This window comes from Musca autumnalis, unplaced genomic scaffold (genome assembly GCF_047663935.1).
Source record: "Musca autumnalis isolate F117 unplaced genomic scaffold, ASM4766393v1 scaffold_3, whole genome shotgun sequence".
In the NCBI taxonomy this organism is placed as follows: Eukaryota; Metazoa; Arthropoda; class Insecta; order Diptera; family Muscidae; genus Musca; species Musca autumnalis.
Window position 1 is genome coordinate 195,891,243 of NW_027411866.1, and position 27,904 is coordinate 195,919,146.

The window sequence follows — 27,904 nt, forward strand, 5'->3', positions numbered from 1 at the left end:
TAGGAGACTCGAGGTCTTCTCAAAGGACCTGGAAGTTTTAATAGATGACTGGAGGTCTTCACAGAAAACTTAGAGGTCTTCATAGAAGACTGGAAGTCTTTACAAAACACCAAGAGGTCTTCAAAGAAGACTTGGAGATTTTCAAAGAAGACTTAGCGGTCTTCATAGAAGAGTTAGAAGTCTTTATAGAAGAGTTAGAAGTCTTGATAGAATACTTGGAGGTCTTCACAGAAGACATGGTGGTCTTCCGAAGAGACTGGAAGTCTTCATAAGAGACTAGATGACTTTATAAGAGAATAGAAGTGTTCTTAGGAGACTAGAGGTATTCATAGAATACCTGGAGGCCTTGGCAGAAGAGGAGGTCTTCACAGAAGAACTGGAGGTTTTCATAGAAGACATTGCGGTTTTCGGTGAAGATCTGGATGTCCTGAGATAATGTCTCAAAAGCACAAGAAACCCCTGCCGGTACTAACTAAAATAACTGATGAGCACGATAACTTAAGCATTGAGTAACCGATTCATGAAGGTCAAACACATTCAGGTATCTCTCTCAAAAAATTTCAACATATTTTTTTAATTGCAGTTTTGGGGCTGTTCGAGGTCCTGTTTACAGGGATATAATGTTTTTCGTGGTTAAGTTCTTGTTTTCTGACATAATGCTCCAAAAGCTTTAAAAAATTCTAAAAAATGGCTGGTGGGCGAAATAAGAATTGAATCACATATTTCTGTGAAACTTAAATTAAGATCGATATATTCTATATCGGACAACTTATTTCGGTACCTCCCTCACAAACGCTTAACATGTTAGCTTATGTGAAATTTAAGGACGCTTCGGAGATTGTTTTGAAATTTTCATGAAGGTATTTTCTTTGACTCTGATTCAGGTTCTTAAACACCTACACTTAAGGGCTGTTTACACCATCTATCAATGTCATATTAGCTGTCATTTCTTTCACCCATTCGACATTCTCTATGTTTGTCAAAATTGACGTCATCCATATAACTTTCAATTTGTGCGTTCATACCTACAAGTGTTATTTTCGTATGACATAACCTATAAATATAAAAACACCTTTTTTGTCATTGTTTACATTTATTGTTGAGTTGCAAATTTGCGCAAATTTTAATTTTGGTTAAAGGAAAATGAATATCTAGCATGTTTGTTGTGGTAGAATAGGTTTTTGGGGTTATAGAGGCATTTATGTTTTTTCCACAAAGAAATCATTTCCAAGACTGCTTCTTTCGACCAATCGATCTGAAAATTACATTGTAAACACTCTTTCTTTACTTTTCTAAATATTTAAATATACATAACTTTCCATTTTCTTTTTTAAAAGATTTTGTTCTTCTTTTTTTTTTTTGAGAATGCCAGAAAACAGCTGATAAATTTATGTTTACATACAAGAATGCCGTATCAAATAGAGCGCTCCCTAAATGAAAAATTTACATATGAGTTGCCAAATCATTTTGATAGATGACAATTTTCATAGTGGTCACACTATATGTACAACATTCGCAGGTAGAAAATTTGACATCTCACACGACATTGATAGATGGTGTAAACAACCCTTTAGTAGTGTTACTCGTTACTGTCCATAGATGGAAGTCTTGATTCACATAGGCTGAGGGGATATGTATGCCTGTCGGCAAGTCGTCTGACACTTTTTATTTGTTTTATTTATCAATACATATACCCAGCAAAATTTGAAGGAAGGGGTTCTATGCGATGACGTGATGGCATATTTTGCATTGGTTCAAAGCAAGTCGTGAAAGATCCGATCTTTTCATTAGCATTTAAACCCATGCAAAGGAAGTCGTGAAACATCCGATCTTTTCATGAGCATTTGAATCATTTGTACAGATCACTAGAAACAAACAAGTCGATTTGTACATCCCTTCATGTAGCGACATCAAAACAAAAGAGTATACTCGTACATTTCCAAAATTTTTGTTATAAAATTACAAATTAAATGTAGATTCACGAACTAAAAATTCTTAAAGGAGTGCTGTTGGAGTCCATGTCGAAATCTGAACTGGTGATGAGAAGATAATAGAAAAGCTTTTGTAAGATGAAACAAAATCAGTGGCTGAGAGTGGACGAAGTAAACTCTGTTGCGGTGCAGCGGCGGTGACTAAATTGAAATGTTGGATGTATACTTTATGCTGATAAATTAGTTCTAATTATTTCATGAATTAGTTTGAATTAATAAAGAGTTTGGTTTGTCATGAAAATCATATTTTAATACAGAATTTTCCATTTTCCAAACAAGACATGAAAACGTCATGCCAAAGGGTTGGTGAAAATTACATGTCAAAGCATTGGTCAAAATGACATGCTTAGGGTCCGACAATGAATGTCATCTTACGATCCGAAAATGAATGTCATCTTATGGTGGTCACGCTCATATAAAATTCATGAGTGAAAATGCTAAAAAGATGACATGCCAGATCACTTGCACCCATGATTCAATAGCATCGTTGGCATCGAACATTTTGCTGGGTACACAAGCAACAGAGTTAAAGGAGTTGTCATATTATATCAATGTCGGAACGATGCAAATTAAATTTTCATCCACTACAAACAATTTACTATATCTCGAAAACACATCTTACCTTTATAAAATCATGATTTTTCAATGCCTCAGCTGCTTCTTGGGTTCGTTTAATTTCCGTGATAACATGACGTGCACGTTTCAGCAGAACTTCCTCACAGTTGGCTTTCTCCAAATCTGTAATTAAATTAAAAAACAATATACAGTCATAAATAATTCACTGCAGTTTGTTATTTTTAAAATGTTAACACACAGAGACCACAGCTTAACTCATATGAAAAAATAAAGAATTAAACATTTACAGACAATCCTGAAACAAATGACAATTAACTGGCGACAATTACAAGATGTGTGCAATTTCTTCCAGTAAGGATAAAAAACCACATATAGTTCATTTTGTATTATTCCATAGGACTAGGTTTCACTGTTTAACGAAGGACCTTCACTGCGCTACAGATACCTTTTGTTTTGCTTCACTTTCATTCGCAAGAGGAAGCAAACTTGCCGTTTTATTATTTCCTCATATGCCTTCCTTCGTTTCGTCGTCTAATGAGCACCTAAATCTAACTTCCGTCTAAATGTAAATTGTTCATTTGCATACGATCATCGTTCATGCTCGGTTGGATTCATTGAAAAAGAAAAACTAAAACCAAGGAAAGCAAAATTTAATGACAGAGTGCATGTGGTCTTAGCTATATTGCACTTTTATGTGTACGTAAGGACACACATTCATGAACGTATAGACATCTGACACTCCTTGTATGTTGTTTACCTTCATTTTTATTCGTTTTCTTTTCATCGCTGCTGTTGCTTCAAGATACGCATTAATTATTTTTAGAATACAAAAAAAGAGAGAGCGTGCAAAGCCAACAAACATCACAACTTTATGTCTTCATATGCTGCTGCCGCTGCTGATGTGAACCCACGCAGCCAGTCAGACATTTTCTTCAGTTTCAACTTTTAAAACCAAATAATTGCTATTTTACACGAATGGTGTCTGCACGACATAATAGTGTTGACGTTGCTGTTGTTGTTGTTGGAGGTGTTGTTGAGAGTCCTTTCTTGCCTGAAGGCTGGCTTGTGTTGAACCGCTCAAGTGCATTACGAGTATTTAATAACAAACTGCTACTGTATTCATTCACACCTAATGATTTCCTCTGTTCTTAAGAAAGCGACACTACCTTTGTACTGGTTGGCATAGCTTAAGGAATCATGACAAAAGGACATTGGGTATTCAAAGGAAGGTATTTAAAATTAAATTTTACACATCTCTCTGGTGAATTTAATTGAAATGAAAATTTTACAGTTCTATAAAAGACGTAAGGGATGATGGAGCGGGTGGAAGATGGCAAGCAACAGTCCTGACTGGATGGTTCCTATTTCATCACCAGTTTGGACATTGGGTAAATGTTAAGCTATTATAAAACACAGATAAAATAGTATCAGTCAGCTGTGATGGCGGACATACAGTTTAACAAGTAATTGTTTTCAAACTAAGATAACGAATACTTTTTATGCATTAATTAGTGAAAAATTGCAAACAGTTGTGATAAAAATGTCGGGTTTCTTGCAAAAATCAGTTGATCGATTTATTTAAGACCAGATTAAATGTTTGAATAAACAAGTAAAGTCAGTCAGTGTATTTAGGGCATTTGGACTTGCCGACAAAAATGTGGATTAGGAATTAACTGCACTAAGACAGACAATTTTTAAATATTGGGGAGAAGTACCGGAAGTTGTGGACCGGTATTGCTATGTTTTGATATAATATGACGAAGACCAAATGTTGGACCAAATCGGTTGAACAGTTCGGGAGTTATCGTTCTCTTCGACCGAAACATATGGTGACATACTCGTAGGGGGTTTTTAAACCTTTCGGGCTGTTTTCCCAAGAAATATGGACTCGCCCCTGAAAAAACGTTTACCGTCTAATGGAGGTAGCGAATGTAAATCGCTTCAACATAAATCAAAGTGATTCGAGAGCAGGTCTTAAGGTGAACTTATCCGAAATTTTGTGTGAGAGGTACCAGAAGGAAGAGACAACCGCTACACACGGTGTCACAGGGGCTCTTTGCAACTTTTAGGATATTTTCTAAGGAAGTATGGACTTGCCCCTGATAAAACTTGCACCGCCGTATGGGGGGCAGTGAATACAAGTTGTTGCAACAAAAACCAAAGCGATTCGAGAGCAGGTCCTAAACTGAACTTTTCCGAAATTTAGTGTGGGAGGTACCCGAAGGCGTGGACCGATTGAGTCCACATTGTAACCTCATCTAAGTCTGGTAGAAATGTCACGATGTGCAAAATATGGACCAAGTTGGTTATTCCCTTCAAGAGTTATCGTGCGCACAAATTCCGAACATTTTCGAACTTTTGTGGGGGAGGTACCGGAAGGAATGGGCCGATATTACCCATCTTCGAATTTAAACTAAGTTTGGACGATTGTGATAGCCAACTTTTGGACCAAATCGGTTAATCCGTTCGAGAGTTATCGTCCGCAACAGCCAGCCAGACAGACAGACGGACGGATATTGCTAAATCGACTCCAACTTGTCTGAAACACATTTCGTCCAAACATACTTGGGGTCTAAAACGATTATTTCGATTTTGCCCGTATGAAAGTGTATATGGCGAATAACAAAATTCCTTTACAATTCCATTTGAAAAAAATTAAAAAATATTTTTACGAGCACATCTACGATTTTTGGTACAGAGGTAAAGAAAAAAAATCCGGTTTCAAATCTGCTCGCGTTCACGAAATTGGCCAATGCGCGCAAAAGTTATAGCGGTTTTTATTCTCATATAAAGAAAAAATATTTAAAAATATCTTTTTTGTTGTTATGAGAAAATGTATGCATAAATCGTTAACAGCAGTCCATATCTATTCGTAGATGTTTAAATAGTTATTAAATTTATTATTATTTTCGCGGAAAGTCAACAAATAATAAAAAATTTTTGAAGTAAATCCAAATTATCCTGTCCCAGAATCCGTACAAACCCTCAAAAAATAAATTAAAGAATATATGCGAAATCTAGACAATGCGTAGAAAAATATGATACCAAATTTATAGAGATTGGGTACATAAATTGCATACTATAGCAACAACAAAAGAGAAAAACTTATTGTTGGAAAATATTGTTGCAAATATTTTTTTGGTTTGATTCTAAAAATTAGAAAAAAATATTTGGGAGTTCTCCAACTATTTTGCTAAAATCCCATAGAATAATGAATGTATACAGTTAAAACTTCACCAAAACATATGGTTTACCATCGCGAGAGTTTAACTGATTACTGTGATAACTTATAAGGGTAGGAAATTAAGAGTAATATTGAAATTACAATCATTCAATTAATATTATAATTAAAAAGCCTGTTATTCGCGAATTAGTTAAAGTCGGTTGATGCGCATCCGTTTTTGGATACAGCGAATCAATCTCTGTCAAAATTTATGCATATTTCGATGTTTCACTCAGGGGCCATTGTGTGCCACCAGTTGCATCATACACTGCAAAAAACCTTAAAGTTGGTAAAAGTCGCGCAATGTGCATACGATTTTGATGCGCATCCGGTTTCGTCAACGCCTATCAAAAATACGTCCAAATATACCAATTTTAATTAGATTCTTCAAGAACCGCGGATGTGCCTCCACATTCTATTTTTGGTGAAAAACCCATATTACACGCGAATCTCTGTAATTTATGAAACGCGTTTTAGCAAATATTATAATCGCGTATAAAGGATTCCATTTACGTAAAAAAATTTCAAGAAAATCGCGGTTTAGTACGCGGATTTGTCGAAATAATTTTTTGCTGCTTTTCCTATTTTCAGGGCATCTATATCCGCGGTTTTAGTTGATGGATTCGATCGCGGAAGGTCTCATTAGATCCGTCGCATAAAAAAACTATATTCACGCGGGGTACAAAGGAAATTGAATGGCACTTGTAAATTTTAAACGCAAAAAATAGGTTTTTTAAAAAAAATCACGCATCAAATTTTGGCCTTGCGACTCCAATTACTAGGATGCTGTAAGGAGCACACTCATGAGATATGCACCAAACGACGTAGAATCACGAGTTCTATAATCGTGTTATGAGTTTGGAATATTATCTTCTTGCGCGTCCGAATTATTAAAACAATTCAAAAAACCCCGAAATTCCGGCTTCAAAATGTCAGCATCAATTTTAGGTGGATGCAGTGGATATATCGAAAAATGATACACTAGTATCATATTGCCCATGAAGTATTCTTTGAGTCTTTCTTTGGGCATATGTCTATAAAATGTAAGGTTAAGCCTAAAATCGGAAGGGAGCATAAAAAAACTTGTTGGCTTCAACCCATTTTTACCCATTTTTCTACATTGATGCCAACACAGCTTCCACGTAAATTAATTTTAATGGTCGACCTTATGGGATTCCTCCTAAAACACTTCAGTTTAAAGAATGTATATCATACTATATAGAATATGTTAACAGTTCGCGAATTCTGAAAGGGTGAAACTCGGATTCATCGATTGTAAAAAAATTTTGTTTTTCGCCATATATACCCTCGTTAGCATAAATGCTGAGTGTATAAAAATTAAACCATGTAGTTCAACAATAGTAACCAAAACTAATAATTACATTGGGTGCCACCGTGGTGCACCTTGCACACTAAAGGTCGTGGGTTCGATTCCCAGGCCAGGCAACATCAAATTTTCAACGGTGGCAAAATACCCCTCAGTGACGATGGCGACATTTCCAGAGTACTTCAGCCATGTAAAACTTCTCTATAAATGGTGTCTTAGGACACGTCGTTCGGACTCGGCAATTAACAGTAGGTCCCTTATCATTAGACATCGGATTTTAGCATGTTTTTTATTTCTTATCCGATTGGACTCAAATTTTGGATCTAGGCGTTTTGAGGGTCAATTTTTCGATATTTGGGGTCATATCAAAAACATGCAAAAAATATGCAAAATATATGCAAAATATATGCAATAAATATGCAAAATATATGCAAAAAATATGCTAAATATGCAAGTGATTTTTTGACGAAAATCGCCAATTAAATTTGGAAAATCATCAAAAAAGCGTACTAAATTAAGTTTTTTGCCGTTTAACATAGTTTTTGGCGGATTATTATGTTATTGAGACTCTCCAGATATTCCGCCACAGCAATAAATCTGGACTAACAAGACTTAAATCAGTTTTCACAAGGTGAGAAAATGTCAAATAACCCAACATTCCTATTACAATATAAGTTGCTTCCTATACAAATGTAAGCTCTGTTCCTTTACTTGCAAGAATCTTCATGTTTTACCACGTTTTACTCGAAAAGCGTTCCTTTACTTCAGACACCATACAATTCATATGGGAGCATTTTACAACTTTTGTCGGTTTTACCATTTTCAAAAGTAAAGGAACACCCCAGTAGATAGACAATGGAAAAATTTCAAAACCTCAATCAATGTTATAGTGTTTAGTCCTTTATTCAGTATATACAGACATAAATTGGCAATTTTTGTTCTTTGTGGTCAAAAAGCTTCTTTGGAAAAATGCTCTAACTGCCGCTTTAATAGTGATGTCATGGTTTTAGTTTAATGCACTAAAAATACATAATTTAAAATATCAATATTGTACGCATACAACCGCTTAATGCAGAATTGGAAAATGTTCACTCCTCGGCGAAAAGTAATGCATTATTGTTATACCCATTCACGATTAATAATAAGCAAAATGAAGAACACCCAATGATTAGCGAAAAATGTCATCACTTAGAAAAACCACACAATAGAGTAGTAGTGGCAAAATAAGTCAAAAACTTTGGAATTGTCTTTAAAATGGCAAAACCACTCACATATTTCTGCTAGAAAAGTATTTGGAATGTTGATAACATAGTCGAAAAGTCATAACCCTTTTGTATGCACAATTGTTTAATTTATACCTATCCGTGTACTCGATAATTTGTACTAATTATTACCAATGCTTCGAATTTTGACAGTTGTTTAATGGAGAAGTTGGTGCAAAAATTGTTTCAGCAACATTTAGTAAAAATTATCGAGAACAAGGACAAACCTTTCATGACACATTAGTATTGTTGTATAGGATATAAAAAAATATATTAAGAAAAATATTCGCCGCAATATTGTCATTAATGCTGTCAAATGCACTATACACCTAAAAGGCAAAGATTTCAAGGAATATTAATTTACAAAACGATGAAATTCCACATCTGTCTCTTGGTTTACTTACATCCTGATGTAAACTTTAAAAACGTCATATTTCTAGCACTACTTTCACAATCTGATTGGCTTTTTTCTGGAACAAATACGGGCAATGTCAATAAAAATGTCCAGATTGTCGAGTAGAAAAATCGCACTATTTTTTACACGTACAGCACTTTCATTTAAGTGTTCGGTATTAGCAATTAAAATTTAAAAAATTATTATTATATAACTTCCACGAGTAATTTAATCATATAAAATAATTTATTTTCCTTACAATTCGTTAATCCGAACAATTTGATAATTCGGACACCGCCGAAACCTGTGGTGTAGGGATTATCGCGAATGTACTGTATATATGGGGGCAATATCAAAATCTGAATCGATTCTTACCAAAATAGGGATCGTTCTAGGGCCAAAAAAATCCCCAATTTTTATGCGAATTGGTCTATAAATGTGACCTGTGCTTTGTTTTCAAAAAAACATGGCCAGATGGATAAGTGCGAATGTATGCAGATCATCAAAAGGAACAGTGGGTCTATTTCGTTTCATTTTGCATGTTGCAAACTCATTCACTAAGTCATAATACGGTTAGGGTATTAAATATAGTTAACAGTGCAATCATGAATAAAAATTCCGTGCATAATTTGTTTCCTTTCCCAATTTCACAATTTTTATTTCCATATTTATGCCCCAAGAAGGAATATTTTTGTCGATTCGACTAGAATACGCCTTAATGAAGCGAATCAAGTAGTTTTTAAATTTTAACAAAAACTTATTTTAAAAGAATTTCACTTTTTAAAATTATTTTCCGTGTGGAAAATTCAGAGGGAAATATTCATGATGGCACTGTATATATTTTTTATATGTATGTTATATGTTTTTAGTAAAATATGAAAGATTTTATGTAATATTCAATATTTTCTTAGACTTAATTTCTAGCTCATTTGTTATTCTGTCATACAATTTTGGCCGAGCAGAAACTATCAACATATTTGGATACGTACATTTTGACATTTCTGATTGAGTTTTTGAACAAAATTGTATTAGAAAGCAACTTATGTTGTAATAAGAAGGCTGGTTTATAGGAAATTTTCTAAGTCTTTTAGTCCAGATTTATTGCTGTGGCGGAATAATAATTAATAACATGATAATCTGCTAAGAAATCGACGTTTTACGGCAATAAACTTAATTTAGAACACTTTCTGATGACTTTCCAAATTTAATTTGATGACTTTTGTCAAAAAAATTACTTGCATATTTTTTGCATATTTTGCATATTTTTTGCATATTTTGTGCATATGCAAAATATGCAAAAAAATAAAAAATATGAGCCTGTCATTGCATTCAGTTTTCTTCAAAACGAATTTTGGTCCAATCAGAATTTTCGTATCTTTATTAATAAAAAATATGCAAAATCCGATGTCTACTTATCATTGAGCTAATATGAATCGGGGTGCACTCATTGATATTAGAGAAGTCTCCCTTGTCCCTTATGGGATGTTTGTGGAACAATTTTTATAATAATTACGTGTTATACAAGGTGGCAAACAAATGTTTTCAAAACGTAATGAAGGTTTCAGAATACCCCATTTATTCGGTAAACACATAAAATCATGACATTTTATGACTTTTATTCTTAGTAAGGATTAACTACAACAATTATACCTAGTTGATACTAGTTGATAATATCCCTACTAAGAGGGTAACCATATGGTTCTAGGGGGTACCAGATAGTATTACATGTAAACAATGTCATATAGGTCTCAAAACGGGCATATCTGAAAACTAAGACATTTTTTGAGTTTTTTAGTTCCCCAGGATGGATTGCAATTACAATTACAATAAATATTGCCTACAGAATAACTCAATCAGGAGGGTTGTCAGATCTACTAAAAGGGTAACAGGCCACATTAATAGTAAACGAGACCACCTTGGTCTATAAAAGGGCCTAAAAGCTATATTATGAGACCCAAACTGCCTATAATTGGTCATATATTCATAGCTGGTCCAAAAATAAGGCGACATGCTTTTAATGTGTATGCATCAGCTAGTTAGCATTATCTGGAAGGTAAACATACGGACCTGACGATTGGAACCTGAGCATCCTGTCTCAAGTCCACAAAAAAAGGAGATAAGACTGTGTGCTCTAATTATAAGGGTATATATGGATATTGTGCGAACGACAAAAGCCTACGATCAGCGAAATAATTGGGTCATGGATTTAGTCCAGACAAATATTTACAGATATTTACACTGCGGCTAATCTTGAAAAACATCAGAGATGAAAATCGACACTTACCACTTTTTGTCGATTACAAATCAGCCCCTCGATAGCCCCTTACGTTCAAAGGTACTTCAAGCAATGTCTGAATTTGATATCCCCGCAAAGCTCATTCGATTTAGTAAGATGACCGATACCCGTTCCTCAGTTAAAATAGGAAAGAACCTCTCGGAAGATTTTAGTACCAAAAGAGGTTTCGGACAAGAGATGCAAACGTCAAACCAAATTGCAGAATTTTCACCAATAGCCACATACATATGTATTACTTACTTATGCTGCACACTGGCCGAAATCACAAATCTAGCGGCGCGAAAGTCAAAAAATCAAACTATAGCACTGAGAAATGTTTTCCATTGCATCCATTACAGACACTCTGGTGACTAATATTTTGTTTTTACATTGTTGTTGTTGTAATTATTATCTCAGCTATTCACTATCCAATGCAAGAAACTTCGCTACATCAGATTTTAAGAAAACTGTTGCAAACTATCTAACTTCATACTTGTTTAATTGTTAAAGAAATTCTTAATAAAACTAAACAACGTTTATTTATAATTAATAGAGGAGGGTGTAAATTAAATAAAACAAGTAAAAAAGTGTCAGTCGGCTTTGCCGACAGAGATATACTCTCAGCCAATGTGAATTGAAACTTTCATCTACCGACAGATAGAATGTATTTAGCGTCTCTTCAGAATTTTGTGGCCCTTTTTCAACATTTGAAATTGCCGACAAAAATGTGGATTAGAAATTAAGACAAATGTGAAAATTTGGTTGGGGAGGTACCCTTAGGGAGGGCCGACATGGGCCATTTTAGAAGTTAAACTAAATTTTGACAAAATATTAAGAGATCCAAAGTTTGGACCAAATTGGTTGCACCATTCAGTGATGTCGTCCTAACATTTTAGTGACATTTTTTAAATATTGGGGAGAAGTACCGAAAGTTGGGGACTGGTATTGCCCCATGAAACTAAGTTTGGATAAAATATGACGAAAACCAAATGTTGCACCAAATCGGTAGAACAGTTCTAGAGCCACATATGGTGATATAGGGCTTTTTACACCTTTCGGGATGTTTTAACAAGAAATATAGACCCGCTCCTGAAAAAACTTTTACCGTCGTAATGGAGGTAGCGAATGCAAATCGCTTCAACAAAAATCAAAGTGATTTGAGAGCAGGTCTTAAAGTGAAATTTTGTGTGGGAGGCACCCAAAGGAGAGCACAAATATAGTCCATATTCAAACCTGATCTATATCTGGTAGATATATTAGGATGTGCAGAGTATGGATTACATCAGTCACTCCCTTCAAGAGTTATCGTGCACATATTTTTTCCGAAGATTTTTGAATTTTTGTGAGGGAGGAACCTGAAGGAGTGGACCGAACTTAAACTATGTTTGGGCAACATATTACGAAGGTCTAATTTTGGACCCAATTAGCAGATCCGTTCGAGATTTATCTTGCGCTCCAACCACTACACACGGTGTCATAGGGGTTTTTTGCACCTTTCAGGCTATTTTCTCAGGAAGTATGGACTTGCCCCGTATGAAACTTGTACCGTCGTATGGGGGACAGCGAATACAAGTTGCTACAACAAAAATCAAAGCGATTCGAGAGCAGGTCCTAAACTGAATATTTCCGAAATTTTGTGTGGGAGGTACCCGAAGGAGTGGACCGATTGACTCCATATCTAAACTTTATCTAAGACTGCTAGAACTTTTACGATGTACAAAGTGTGGGCCAAATCGGTTACTCCATTCAAGAGTTATCGTGCGCATAAATTTTCCGAACTTTTCTGTGGGAGGTACCGGAAGGAGTGGACCGATATAACACATCTTCGAACTTAAACTAAGTTTGGACAAAATATTACGAAAGCCAAATTTTGAACCGAATCGGTTGCTCCGTTCGAGAGTTATCGTGCGCACCAGCCAGCCAGGCAGATAGACAGACGGACGGACATGGCTAAATTAACTCCAAATTGTCTGAAACACACTTCGTCCAAACATACTTAGGGTCTAAAACCATTATTTCGATGAGGCACATTTTGCCCGTATGAAAGTGTATATACCTATACCCTCGTTAGCATAAATGCTGAGGGTATAAAAACAAGTAAGCAAAGGCTATAGTCGGACGGGCCAACCATGTGACACCACAACCTCTAGGAATTAGCTATGTTCAACCGCCTTGGACGCTGAATTTCCGGGTTTGGTTCCCAGGGCTGGACACTAGGCCGGGGCGATTTGTATGGAAGGAAAAAAGTGTTATCGGGCGCCTGGAGTTTCTGATTCTTGGGATTGTACTGAGCAAAAAAGTCAACTAGACCATATGTCTACGGTGAAAATCGAGCCCCTGGATTTTGACTTGAAGTTTTTTTTCAAGGATTTTCTGATATTTTGGCATATAACAACCAAACCACTGATATTTTCAATCCAACACAAAGACAACAATTGTAGCCAAGACAATAATAAAGAACTCTCTAGTACATCGCAAAAGCATTGGAACGCTCCTTCAGGCAGTTATGGCCTCGAGAAGGTGCACATTTTTCGGAAAATATCGATAAATGACACTGTGCTACAAAATGGGACTCAAATTCAGTGGGTGGAAAATCCTTTTTGGAGATGAAAGCCCTTGGTGAGTGTACTAAGAACCCAAAAGGAAATTTTCACCATAGGTCAAGTTTCTGAGATATCGCGTGATTAATGGTTTATTTTTGGCCCCTTAATTTGCGAGAAAATAGCTTTATATCTCTGTTAAGCGTTATTTTAGCTTCATTTTGAGATTACATGTCTGCAGGCAAATCGAATGGTGAATCTTTTTGTAGAATATTTCATCCCTCTAACTCAATTCCTTCCATGTCCTTTTCGTCATGGAAATGGTCAATCAAATGACAGCAAGTAGCTGATTACATGATTACAACTTTGTAGGTTCCGAAGCTAGAGCAAAAAAAAATCCGCTTTCTTAAACCGATTTTGATGTAAAATATCACTGGGTTGAAAAATTCTTTTTGGCGATGAAAGTCGATTAAGATATTCTATAAATCTTGAAAGACAGTTATGCCATAGGTCAAACTTCTGAGTTATTGTGAGATGAATTTGTGTTATGTTGTTTTGTTATCATGCACTTAAAGTTCATCAAAAATGAATTAATTTCGCCATAACTCAGAAGTTTGAACCACGTCAACCCAGTGATATTTTACATCAAAATCGGTTTAAGAAAGCGGTTTTTTTGTTCTAGCATCGGAACCAAGAAAGTTGTAATCAGCTACTTGCTGTCATTTGATTGACAATTTTATTAGCTTTCCAATGATATACATATACGATTAATCGGTTACTTAAAACCGGTTCCAAAATCGGTTTTGATATCGGAATATCCGGTTCAAAAATTTAGATACCCGGATATATACTTCAATAAAATTTGTTGTTAACGTGTTCGTCATTACAAGAGCTATTTATGGTAAGTATTTCAGATGCACCACAGACTAATAACGAATATACATAAAAACAAAACATAGTTTTCTCAACAAAATACGGGTAAATGTCAAAAAGGACCATGAAAACGGGGAAATATCGATTGGTCATCAATGAGAACCGTACCTAAAATCTTCTGAACAACATTTTTGTAGAATATTTGGATGCTGTAAAATCTCATCTTGTGGTACTTTTACTACGGTTCAAAAAATAAAGGACGAAAAGGACATGGAAGGAATTGAGTTAGAGGAATGAAATATTCTACAAAAAGATTCACCATTCGATTTGCCTGCAGACATGTAATCTCAAAATGAAGCTACAATAACGCTTAACAGAGATATAAAGCTATTTTCTCGCAAATTAAGGGGCCAAAATTAAACCATTAATCACGCGATATCTCAGAAACTTGACCTATGGTGAAAATTTCCTTTTGGGTTCTTAGTACACTCACCAAGGGCTTTCATCTCCAAAAAGGATTTTCCACCCACTGAATTTGAGTCCCATTTTGTAGCACAGTGTCATTTATCGATATTTTCCGAAAAATGTGCACCTTCTCGAGGCCATAACTGCCTGAAGGAGCGTTCCAATGCTTTTGCGATGTACTAGAGAGTTCTTTATTATTGTCTTGGCTACAATTGTTGTCTGTGTGTTGGATCGAAAATATCAGTGGTTTGGTTGTTATATGCCAAAATACCCAAAAATCCTTGAAAAAAACTTCAAGTCAAAATCCGGGGGCTCGATTTTCACCGTAGGCATATGGTCTAGTTGACTTTTTTGCTCAGTACAATCCCAAGAATCAGAAACTCCAGGCGCACGTGAAGGTGTTCAAATCGCCCCACTTTACTGGACACACATAGTAAAATTGTACCGTTACAATAGGGAGCGCGTAAAGAACCTCTTTCAAAAAAAATTCAAATAGACCCGATACGAGTCCGCAAACTGCACTTTTTCCAAATTTTGTGTGGGAGGTACTCAAAGGACGGGACCGATATAGTCCATATTCCAACCTGATACATGACTGGATGAAATAATACGATTGTTTTTAGGGTTTCTTGGAGCTTTTCGGCCACACTCTCAGGAAGTATGGACTTGCTATTGCAATTGTACCATCGTAAAGGGGACCGCAAGAACAATCTGCTGAAAAAAATGCATAACGATTTAAGAGGACTCTTAAATTTCACTTTTTACGACTTTTGTGCGGAACGTACCCGAAGGTGTGGATCGATATAGTCTTACCCGATTTATCGATCGATTGCTCACTTTGCCAGTTTTCGTTCACACAATTTTTCGAAAAAAAAAAAAAATGAACTTTTGTGGGGGAGATGTGGACCTATAAAGCCTATATTTGAACTTAACTAATTGTTGAATTGTTAATTGTTGAACTTGAATAATTGTTCCACAAACATCACATACGGGACAAGGGAGACTTCTATCATCTCCATTGGGCAACATATTACGAAGTATAAAATTTGGTTCGAACCGGTAGATCCGTTCGAGTGTTATCGTGCGCAACAGCCAGCTAGACAGTAAGAGAGACAGATGGACGGACAGGGCTAAATCGACTCCAAATTGTCTGAAACGAATTTCGTCCAAACATACTTGGGGTCTAAAACCATTATTTCGATGAGACACATTTTTTGTCTATTGTGTATGTATCCTCTTTACTGTAAATCCTGAGGTATAAAATAGGTGGCGAGAGGACCCCATGCTCAAAATCGCTTTATCACGTCGAGATGAAGATTGGTATACCACATTGGGGGTCTCCGACGAATATTTTGCGGTGTTACATGAATTTTTTCCAAAACAAACTTATAATACCCTTTCCACATAGTGGTATAGGGTATAAAAATAGTTCAGGGCCTGGAGGTACATAGGTATGTAGCAAATAATTTTCAAAAAGTATTATTTTTCTTGTATTTTTAGTGAAATATACTTTTGCTAAATGGAGCGTAACTACAAAAGTTCTCTAATGTCCAGTCCGATTCTTTCTTGACAAATTAAATTGGACTTCCAATATTCCGAATAGTAAACTTTTGACTAAAAGTAGCCGAAAATCTTGCTGAAAAATGCATGGAAATTGTAGCTTAAATCCTCAAAATACCAAAAATCGTTGACACATCTCAAAAAATCTCTTTTCGAGAAAAGCGCGTTTTAAGCGGGCGATTGAAATTTGACTTCTCAACTTAAAAAGATTATTAAACAAAAACTAAAAAACTACATTTACCATATTTTGCAAACAGTTAGCCAGATATTAGTGCTAAATTTCTGTGCAAGATCAAGCATAATTTGAAGCGTTTTAGTGTTTTATAAACTCAAAAAACTTTTTTGTTAAATTATGTCAAACTCGTACTATATGACCTGTAGCTCGTTGAGTTTAAGAGATATCAGCATGAAAATTTGACACAAACTTTTTGAGCTATGTAATTTTTTGAGTAAATGAGCGATATGTTTACAATATTTGGTAGAGAAGATGTATAACCACTAACAATCTCCAATGCCAAAAATTCAGCTTATTTGGTCTGAAAATGTGGACAAATATTGGGAGGTAGCGTTTTATGGGGGCAATATCAAAACGTAGACCGTACTGAAAATCGGGAGGTACCTAAAAAGATGCCTATACCCAAATGTGGACCTATGTCCACAATTTTTGGTGGAAAGGTTTAGTGACCACTAGTACCAATTTGCAACTAATGTGGAAGGAAAAGATTGCTTAAATCCTCAAAATAGCGAATAGCAGGAGGTAACATTATATGGGGGCTATACCAAAACATAAGTCTATGTTGTTCATATTTAGTCCATGGACACATACTACGTTTGTGAAAAATTTCAGAAAAATATCTCCATTCGTTTGCAAGTTATAAATTTAGCGGCGCTAGATCAGTGATTGGGAAAATACAGCAGCAAACAGAGAGGATTGGAGATTTTTTCTTAGTTCGGCTTATGGAACAAATGTTCTGTAAAAGGCCAGCTAAGTAAGTAAGTAAGTAAGTAAGATCAGTGATTTCGACCACGGTGTGCCGGCAACATTGACATAGTGGGGCGATCAGTAAAGGAAGTAAGTGATAGCTTTATAAAGGTCGAGGGCGAATCAGCTAAACTGTGTCTGGTAGTAAACAACGACAAGACCAAGTTGATGATATCGACACCAATGTGTCTATAGAACTCGGACCAACTGTTTTTTTTTTTTTTTTTTTTTTTTTTTTTTTATTTTGTTAATAGATGATTACAAATTTTTCATACATAAATTATTTATTACTACATAATATTCGTTTCTTGTAATTTACATCTAAATTTGGCTTAGCATTTTAGCTGTTAGCCATATTTTTGTTACTTCAGTAGATCCAAAGACAACTTCTTACATTTGTTGCTTTAGATATTATATTCATTGAGTATAAGATTTCTATATTTAAAACAAACTGTAAGATACTTATATAAAAATATATAATTCGCACCATTCAAGACATACAATACTTCATTTTCATCAAGGACATTCTTTCCAAAGTATATTTTCCTATATTCAGAATAGATAGGGCATACCCCGATAAAGTGAGCTGTATTTTCAATTGCATTCATATTACATATTGTACAAAGAACATTCGTGTTGTTTCTTGTGAAACATTTGGAATTCAAATTGAGTAGACCTCCTCTGGCTTTTATAATCCAGCTTGTCATATTTGTGGACAGATTGTTGGTAAGATTTGCCATTTGTGTATATTCTAATTTGCCATACAAATCGTGGAATTGTGAATTTTCGGCATTGTTACGTGCTTCACTGTACTCCTTTAATTGTAATGCTACAATTACATCCTTCCAATACATACTTAATGGAGTGTTCGGATTGGGAGGATGATATTGTATTTGTTGACATAAATCAAACCATTCCTTCGCCCAAAAAATTTTTTCTTCAATAATTCTTTCCGCGAGAATTCGAGGTAATCTTTGAGAGCTTAGTCCTAAAACCCTGTTTATGTACCAGAAGTGCATTTTTAACGTATCAAGATATAATGTGGATAGACCAGTCTCTAGATGAATCATATAGTTAGGGGTATTATTAGGGAGCTTTAACATTTTTTTAATAAAAAATCTTAGCAATTTTTCAACTTCTTCATGCTTTTCAAATCCCCAAATCTGTGCTGCGTAAAACATAATAGATCTGGAGCACGCATTAAAAATTTTCAGTTTATTGTTTTTTGATATTTTTGGATGGGATACGTACTTAGACCAACATGAGTTGATTGCCATTTTTGAGGAGATAAGTTTTGTTTCTAAATGAGATTTGAACGATAAATTGTCTGTTAGATCAACACCAAGATAGACATATCTGTTCACAATTTCAATTTCTTGGTTGTCATAATACCATTTTAAATTTGCAGATATTCTAGTGGCTCTTCTGAAAACGAGTATTTTTGATTTCGTTAAGTTTACTTTCAAATGCCATTGAAGGCAGTATTCATGGAGAGCATTTATCATTTGCTGCAGATGTGTTGGCGTATCGGATAAAATCACAATATCGTCTGCATAAAGCAGAACTTTAATTGTAGTCCCCGCGACATTGACTCCCCCCGGTAAAACATATGGTAAATCATTTATATATAATGAGAAAAGGGTAGGACTAAGTATGCAACCTTGTTTTACCCCGGAGTTAACAGAGAATGACTCTGAATACGTGTAACCATCCCAAACTTTAGTTGATGTATTATCGTATAGACCCTGTAGAATTCGAATAAGCTTTGTAGATAGTCCCATACTTGAAAGTTTAAAGAAAAGACTGTTTCTGGGAATCAGGTCGAAAGCTGTGGAAAAATCCACGAAGAAAGCATAAGTATGTTTATTGTAGGTATTGTGGAGATATACAGTATTAACAAGATTAAAAATATTGTCTACCGTAGAATAGTTTTTCCTGAATCCTGCTTGGAATTCATTGAGTACATCTTTTCTGGTTATCCAACTTGTAATACGGTTTAACAAGATGTTATTAAAAATTTTTGAAATGGTATTCATAAGCGACAAGCCTCTCGGACCAACTGTAGAAGTTGTTTCATATAATTTTGAGGTCGTTAAATACTCCGTCTATCTCGGCACCGCCATAAACATAACAAACAACACATGTGAAAAAAGAAGAATTTTATTGGCCAACAGATGCTGCTTTGGAATAGTATGCAGTGTAAAAACGAAGCCAGATCATGTCAAGTAAAAGTAACACTTTACAAATCACTGAAACCTGATCCAACAAATGGCTCCGAAACGTGGATACTTGCGCAAGCAGATAAGGCAGTGCTTGGTGAGTTTGAGAGAAAACTTCTTCAAAAGATCTACAGCCAATATGTGTTGACAGTGACTATCGACGTCGTATGACCACTTATCGAGAAACAATGATTGCATTGGCTAGGTCATGCAATAAGAATGAGCGATAATGAACCTGTATAAATACAGGTCGTATCGCGGTACACGCAGGACTGGAAGCGACCGAAGAAACAAGATATTACAAATGAAGAATTAAAGCAACAAATAGAGAGGAATGGAAATATTTTCTTGGTTCGGCTTATAGAACAAATGTTATGAAGAGAACCAACTAAGATAGGGTGCGGAACATAGGGATATCTCAAGGCCTTGCAATTTTACACGAATACTTGCCGTTATTTTTGCAACTTTTCATGTTGTTCATGGGTTATTTTCGTGGGTTATAGTCTTAGTATTTCTTGGTCGACCTCGATTACGTGATCCTCAGAAAATCATTTTTAAGGTATGACCGATTCATACTCATTTCCTACGTTGCAACGTAGGACGCGTTGTTCCTAAATTGTTAAGCTCTACGGTACTTAAGGTGTTGGGCGAGAACATCCCGCATATGATCCTGAGGCATTTATGAATACCTGTAACTTTTGCATGATGGTGTTAGATACACTCCAACTGAATCCATTTCAAATATGCTTCGAAAAAGTTCATCTCGGTTTTCCTAGACATATTTGAACTACTCCATACAAAATGCGTAAATGGTGCAAAGTACGATCCGATTTTATACAGAAGTTAAATAATGCCAAATACTAAGAAAATGTAGAGATGGATTAGAGAGGGATTTTTCGCAACGCGGGAAATATGATGCCAAATAGCCGCAGACTCGTACTCAAACATTTAGTATACATGGTGGACATGCTAACCATTGCATCCCGATGGGACTCAAACAAAGTAGATAAAAATCGACGAGTTTGAGATATTACCTCTGAGCGTAAAGTGCGAACGATTGACACATTTAGTACTGTTATTTCTCTCTATATTAATTTCCCAATCACAAATTGAAAAGTTCATTAGCCTTAACAATTTGATGCAAAAACAAATAGCAGAATAATCCTTAGATTAAATCAGCAAAATTACCAAACTCAAAACACTCACATACATACATATACTATTTTTTGACGATCAACAGCCAAAAAAAATTCACACAAAAAGAATAATAAACAATGAAAACAAAGCAAAAAAAAATGTCACATTCAATTCAACCGATACGGTCTATTCTTACAGACAGGAAAACATTTATCTCCACCCCATTTAGTTTTGGAACACAGAGTTCATTCATATCTTAAATTGTTTTGGCATTAGTCCAATAAATGCTGGTAATAAATCCATATATGGAGCCACAGCGAGAGAGAGTGAGGGAGAGCGAAGCAGAAAAAAGCTTAAAAATAAATCCATCCATTTAAGAATTGGCTGCACAATCAACCCAAACATCATTACCAGGACTATTTCAATTATGAAGAGATAACAAACTGTTCGTTTATAAAGGAATGCTATGGTGTTGTTGTTGGTGCTGCATACGACTTGTGCAAGTGGGAAAAGGATGATTCGATATGTTATTCGTCCTTAGTTAATATAGGATTCGTATCTATATTTTGGTTTTGATTTTATTTAATAAGATTTCTTTTTGTTCGTTTTGCTCACAACATGGTCTAAAAGGGCACAAATGTCGGCTATGGTGACTGTGAAATGGAAAGAATGAAAATATACCAAAGGATACTTGTGCTTGTTTCAAAGCTTTTGTAACCATTTCGAAATAGAGAAAATAAGATACTGCTGGTGGTTATGGTATGCTTTTATACTTACATATATGACTTGATTATGTAGATACTTTGCAACTAAATATCCTTGTACTGCACAAGGCAAGGGAGTTGAGGCAACATTCCCAAAATTGCATATGTGGTAAAGGTACACTCTATTATTTGTAGAAAGATTTCTATTTGAGTCCAGCAAAAGTATTTCCGTTGTACATTTTTTGAATGGTATGGGGAATATGCTCAGGACAGCAAATTTCTACTTGTTATGGAGTAGTAAACAGTAAAGGCTCAACAAAAGTTTGGGCCTTTATTTTTGATGCTGACAATGCGCAATGCATCCGTTACGTCAAGAAGCGTATCCGTTAGGGTTATGACTTTTTTACAACCTCATATCCCTGTGTCATAGCGTGATGAGTTTTGCCATAAGACTACATAAAATCTTAATTATAAGGTGATTCGGTGAAAAAAACCTCACGCACAAAATGATTTTAAAATTTGAATTTATCAAAATTATGGACAATTTTTTGAAGTCACTGAAAACAGATATATAATTGAAAATAAACTTTAGAGCCAGATGAGATAATTAAAATGACATAAAATTTATTTCTCACTATTTTTCTTCAATTTAAAATTTTTTCAAAGTGACTTTTTTTCGCGACTTTTTTAATATTTGAATGGAATAAACGTTATTATAGTTATTAGTAGGCTTATGTTTATTCATTCGTGCAACAAAAATTTTTTTTTGAAAAAAATGTTTTTTTTTTCATTTCATATATTTTTTTAAAAAAATAATTTTTTTTAAATCAATTTTTGCGTGAACTTTTTTTATATTTCAATGGAATAAACGATAGCATAGTGATTCATAGGCAAAACTTCATTCATCCCTGCTACAGGAAATCATTTTTGAGGAAAAATTTCAAAAAGTCATAACCCTAGTATCCGTATTGAAGAAATCTATTGTCAATCATACGCCACCTCGGCATTCGTTTGCAAAAGTTTGTGTTCTTAAGGAAAACAATAATATACAAAAAAGTATGACTATTTTTTATTGAGTACTAGCAGAGCCGGTTCGCGTTGCTAACCCGTCACACATTGGTCGGAATCACCGATCTAGCGACGCGAAAATCCAAAAATCGAAGTATAAAATTGTGAAATGTTTTCCGTTGTATCGCTTGCAGATACTCTGCTGACTAAAATTTTGTTATTACGTTTGTTTTGTTTATTGTTGAAGATTCAATCTCATATGGGAATACTAGACACTTAAAGAGTTCGGTTTTTCGCTAAAAGGGCATCATTTCAAAAACTGAAAAGCCAATTGATAATTCCCTTCGCCGGGATGAAATCATGATATTGGTAGCGATCAGTAAAATTTTTCAACACTGTCAGTTCGTTTTGAAAAACATTACTCTCTGTAAAAGAGGGTAATAAATGAAGTTAAGCCAATGGGGGAATACTCCACCTCAAGCAATCATTTTGTTATTACATTTTCAAAGATTATTATTTTCTCGTGTTTTTTATGTAATATACTCTTGTTGAGTGGACCGTAACTGTAGTGTCTAGTTCAAATCTTTTTTATAACCTCAGCCTTTAGGCTAAAGAGGGTATTTACACTTTGATACGACCAAAAATGTGCCTCATCGAAATAATGGTTTTAGACCCCAAGTATGTTTGTACGATATCCGTTTCAGACAATTTTGAGTAGATCTAGCAATGTCCGTCCGTCTGTCTGTCTGGCAGGCTGGTGCGCACGATAACTCTCGAACGGATCAATCGATTCGGTTCAAATTTTGGGTATCGAAATATTTTGTCCAGATTCGATTTAAGTTCGAAGATGGGCCATATAGGTCCACTCCTTCAGGTACCTCTCCCACAAATGTTCAAAAATTGTCGCAAAACTTGTGCGCACGATAACTCTTGTAGGGAATAACCGATTTGGTCCATACTTTGCACATCGTGTAATTTCTACCAAACTTAGATTAGGTTCCAATATGGACTCAATCGGTCCACTCCTCCGGGTACCTACCACACAAAATTTCGGAAAAGTTTAGTTTAGGACCTGGTCTCGAATCGCTTTGATTTTTGTTTACGCAAGTTGTATTCGCTGTCCTCTATACGACGCTGTAAGTTTCATTAGGGGCAAGTCCATACTTCCTGAGAAAATAGCCTGAAAGTTACAAAAAACCCTATGACACCGTGTGTAGTGGTTGGAGCGCAAGATAACTCTCGAACGGATCTGCCGATTCGGTCCAAAATTTGGCTTTCGTAATATTTTGTCCAAACTTAGTTCAAGTTCAAATATGGGTTATGTCGGTCCACTCCTTCCGGTACCTCCCCCACAGAAGTTCGAAAATGTTCGGAAAATTTGTGCGTACGATAACTCTTGAAGGGAGTAGCCGATTTGGTCCATACTTTGCACCTTATGAAATTTCTACCAGAGTTAGATGAGGTTCCAATATGGACTCAATCGGTAAACTCCTTCGAATACCTCCCACACAAAATTTCGGAAAAGTTCAGTTTAGGACCTGCTTTCGAATCGCCTTGGTTTTTGTTGTACCATCTTGTATTCACTGTCCCCTATACGAAGGTACAAGTTTCCTCAGGGGCAAGTCCATACTTCCTGAAAAATAACCTGAAATTTGAAAAACAAACCCTATGACACCATGTTTATGGGTGGAAGCGCAAGATAATTCTCGAACAGAAATGCCGATTCCGGCCAAAATTTGGCCTTCGTAATATTGTTTCCAAACTTAGTTTTAGTTCGTAGATAAGCCATATCGGTCCACTTCTTCAGGTACCTACCCCACAAAAGTTCAAAAATATTCGGAAAAATTGTGCGCACGATAACTCTTGATGGGAGTGACCGATTTGGTCCATACTTTACACATTCTCATAATATCTACCAGATATAGATCAGGTTCGAATATGGACTATATTTGTCCACTCCATCCCGTACCTCCCACACAAAATTTTGGATAAGTTCACTTTAAGATCTGCTATTGAATCACTTTGATTTTTGTTGAAGCAACTTACATTCGCTGCCTCAATTACGATGGTAAAAGTTATTTCAGGGGCAAGTCCATACTTCTTGAGAAAACAGCCCGAAGGGTGTAAAAACCGCCTATGGCACCCCCATGGTCTATGTCGGTCCATTCCTTTAAGTACCTTTTCCGCAAAAATTTTGAACTTTAATCCTAATCAACACTTTTGTCGGTTCATACGACCAAAATTTTGAAACCCCCTAACTACATTAGTTTTTTGTGAAAAAAAGTGTTTCAATTTGCCCATGCTGAGGGTATATCTCTGTCGGCAAAGCCGACTGATACTTTTTTACTTGTTAATGAAGGTATAAAATCATCAGAGTGAGCTGTGGACAAAACGCACACGAACATGCTAAAAAAATCGACCAAGCACGAATTGCACTTGCAGAGAGACGTGCTGCCGAGTGCACTCGTGAAGGAAGAATGTTGCGAAGGCAACACCAAATTTCTATTTTACAAGCTGCATCGTCGGCGGAAGAGCTCCTGCATGGACCAAGAAAAGATGACTCCTTTTAATATTACCAAAAATAAATTTTTTTATTCATGTAAACCGAAATAAAAACCTAAAACGCGTTTTTCTCGAAATGTAATTTTTGAAGCCGGTGCCAACGATAGCTCGAAAACGAATAGACTGATCTACGTATATTTTTGTGAGCTTATTAAATACATAAAAAACTTGCCTTTAAGCGAAACAGATTTTTTAAAAAAAATTTTGGCCGATTATTGGGCAAAAAACGGTCAATTTTTTTTCGTTAAAATCAAAATGTTGGCATTTAAAGGTCACTACTTTTGTTAAAAAAGATTTTTAAAAATTCTGTCTCGCATATTATTAGGTTATTAGGTTCTTAAAACGCGCACCAAAATATATGAAGATCGGTGCATTCGTTTTCGAGCAAGCGTTGGCACAGCAAAACGCTTTTACAAAAAATGGGGTTCACAGGTAGCCATTTACCACAAAACTGTGCCATATTTTTCAACAACAAAAACTCCAAAGTTTAAGATGTTCTCTTTCATATGAATAAAAGATTTGACTAAAAATATTGGTAGTTTCTCAGAAAAAAATTATGAAAATTTTGTTTTTCGGCCAGCACAACTACCCTGCAAAAATCCTCATTACTATCCTCCTTTCCCACCTATTATTGTAACAAGGGCATGTCTCCGCGGTATATCTGGTTTTTTTGTAACCACTGAACAATGTAGCATGTAATAACTGAAATAAGTAGATACTGGGTAGATTCTGACTACTTATTTCAGTGGTTAGATATTTCGCGCGACATGCCCTTGTTAAACGACGAGAGCCTCCAATGTCAACATGCAGCTTATTTGGTCTGAAAATTTGGACAAAATCCTTAAAATACCGAATATTGGGATGTACAGTTATATGGGGCTAATACCAAAACGTAGACTTATGTCCACAAGTTTTGGTGGAGAATCTTTGTGGCTACTGGGAACCCCAAATACCAAGTTACACCCAATTTGGTCGGAAAATGTTGCTTAAATACCCCAAACTTCTGAAAGAAAATAGGAAATATGCAACCTATTTTCACCGGGTGCCATCCCTGTCATGAATGTACAGAAAAATATAAAAAAGTGGGCGTTGTCGGGTCTTTAGTCCCCAAATAAGTAGCTAGGGTCGGAGACACAACCGCCATTGTCTTGCAAAATAATTTTCAAGCCGATAAGTTCGTCATTTTTGAAAATACACCTTTTGAAAAAAATTAGGCATATTGAAGGTTTCTCTCCCCCTCCGAAATTCAACACAATATATAGCGTATTTTCTCCATGGGTCATCCCTGTACATTAAATGAAAATTTCAAAAAAATGGTTAAGTAGTTTTCGAGATAAAACATTTTTAAAGAAGTGGGCGTTGTCGGGTCTTTAGGCCCCACATAAGTACCTTAAGGTTCCCTTTTTCACCGGGGGCATCCCAGCAAATTCCTTGAAAATTTCAGGAAAATCGGTTCAGTATTCAATTTTTGTTTTGGGTGCACGCTAAAAATCGTGGGTTCGATTCCCAGTCAGACAACAACAAATTTTCAACGATGGTAAAATACCCCTCAGTAATGTTGGCAACATTTTCTGAGTATTTCAGGCATGTAAAACTTCTTTTTAAGTGGTGTCCTAGGACTCGCCGTCCGTACTCGGCATATCATTAAGCTAGTCATTAAGAAGTCTCTCTTGTCCCGTCTGGGATGTTTGTGGAACAATTCATTCAGTTCAGTTTTGTAGCTATATTTCGTTCGATCCCACGCCACTCACACACGCCGCACCCGACCGAGGGGGCCATCACCCTATATCGTAGGGAACGCGAACACACCATAGACAGATTATGGAGGGTTAGTAGAATGATGGCCTGCTACAATTAAATCAGCGGGCAGATATAACTTATTTAAAAAACTAATTTGACTAATTTGGACTATGACGAACATTTAAATATAAAATTATCAAAATCGGTCAGCCGTTCTCAGCTGATGCTAATATCAACGAACGACATTTGATTTTTATTTATAATGATTCAAGCATAACTCTACAACAATTCATACATAACTCTCCAATGACGTGTTCTTGTAACCAGTCGTTCTGCTAGATCCCCTTTCTGTCATCGTCTCCGTTAACAGACCTCCCCTCTTCATAACCTCTGGTTGTCTTACTTTTCTGAACAATGGAAAACAGATTGGCAAGGGTTCTTAGAATATGCCAATCATGGCTGAGCTGAAAGAGTTGTCCTATCAGATCAGTGATAAGTTTCGTCGTATGAACCCTAAAGAGCCAAGGAACTTTCGCTTGAAGTCAACAGGGTAGTAAGCGAGCATGAATGGACCACTTGAAGGTGCCAACAGAGATTTCATTCGTGTCGTCAGAAGCGAAGATTCTGTTTCCCAGTTGCCCAGTATCAAAATGGTTTCCGGGAAATGCACATCACCACAAAAGCACATCCGCACATATCAATCGAGAACTGGACCAGAACAGGCCGTATCACCGAAAAGTCTTGGATGATCTTGACCTATCGAAGGCTTTCGATACCATCAACCATGTGAAAATGTTCGGGGATATAGAGAATTAACTATATGTGTGGATTAGAGCTGGCAAACTATCGATAGTCTGACTATCTTTTCTATTAATGTCGTAAAACAACGGTTACGTCGGACATCAAACAATTTATTTGGGTTATCTGTCGCAAATTATTCAAAACATAATTGATTCTGAGTCCGATATTAACAAAGCTTTGCGACAGTGATCAAAACGATAGTTCGACTATCGATAGTTTGTCAGCTCTAGTGTGGACTCGAGTCGCTTGTGGAATTCAGAAACAA

The 27,904-nt window shown here is 35.8% G+C and overlaps 1 protein-coding gene across 4 annotated transcripts in view; it reads right to left on the reverse strand.

Moving 5' to 3' along the window:
- Positions 1–27,904, reverse strand: part of LOC141398665 (galactokinase-like) — a 184,452-nt gene that overhangs the window by 33,994 nt on the left and 122,554 nt on the right. For all 4 annotated transcript variants that reach the window (XM_073976189.1, XM_073976186.1, XM_073976187.1 and 1 more), the window contains one exon: positions 2,614–2,729. In XM_073976189.1, the coding sequence (XP_073832290.1) occupies positions 2,614–2,729 (116 nt within the window). The remainder of the gene's footprint in view (positions 1–2,613; positions 2,730–27,904) is intronic.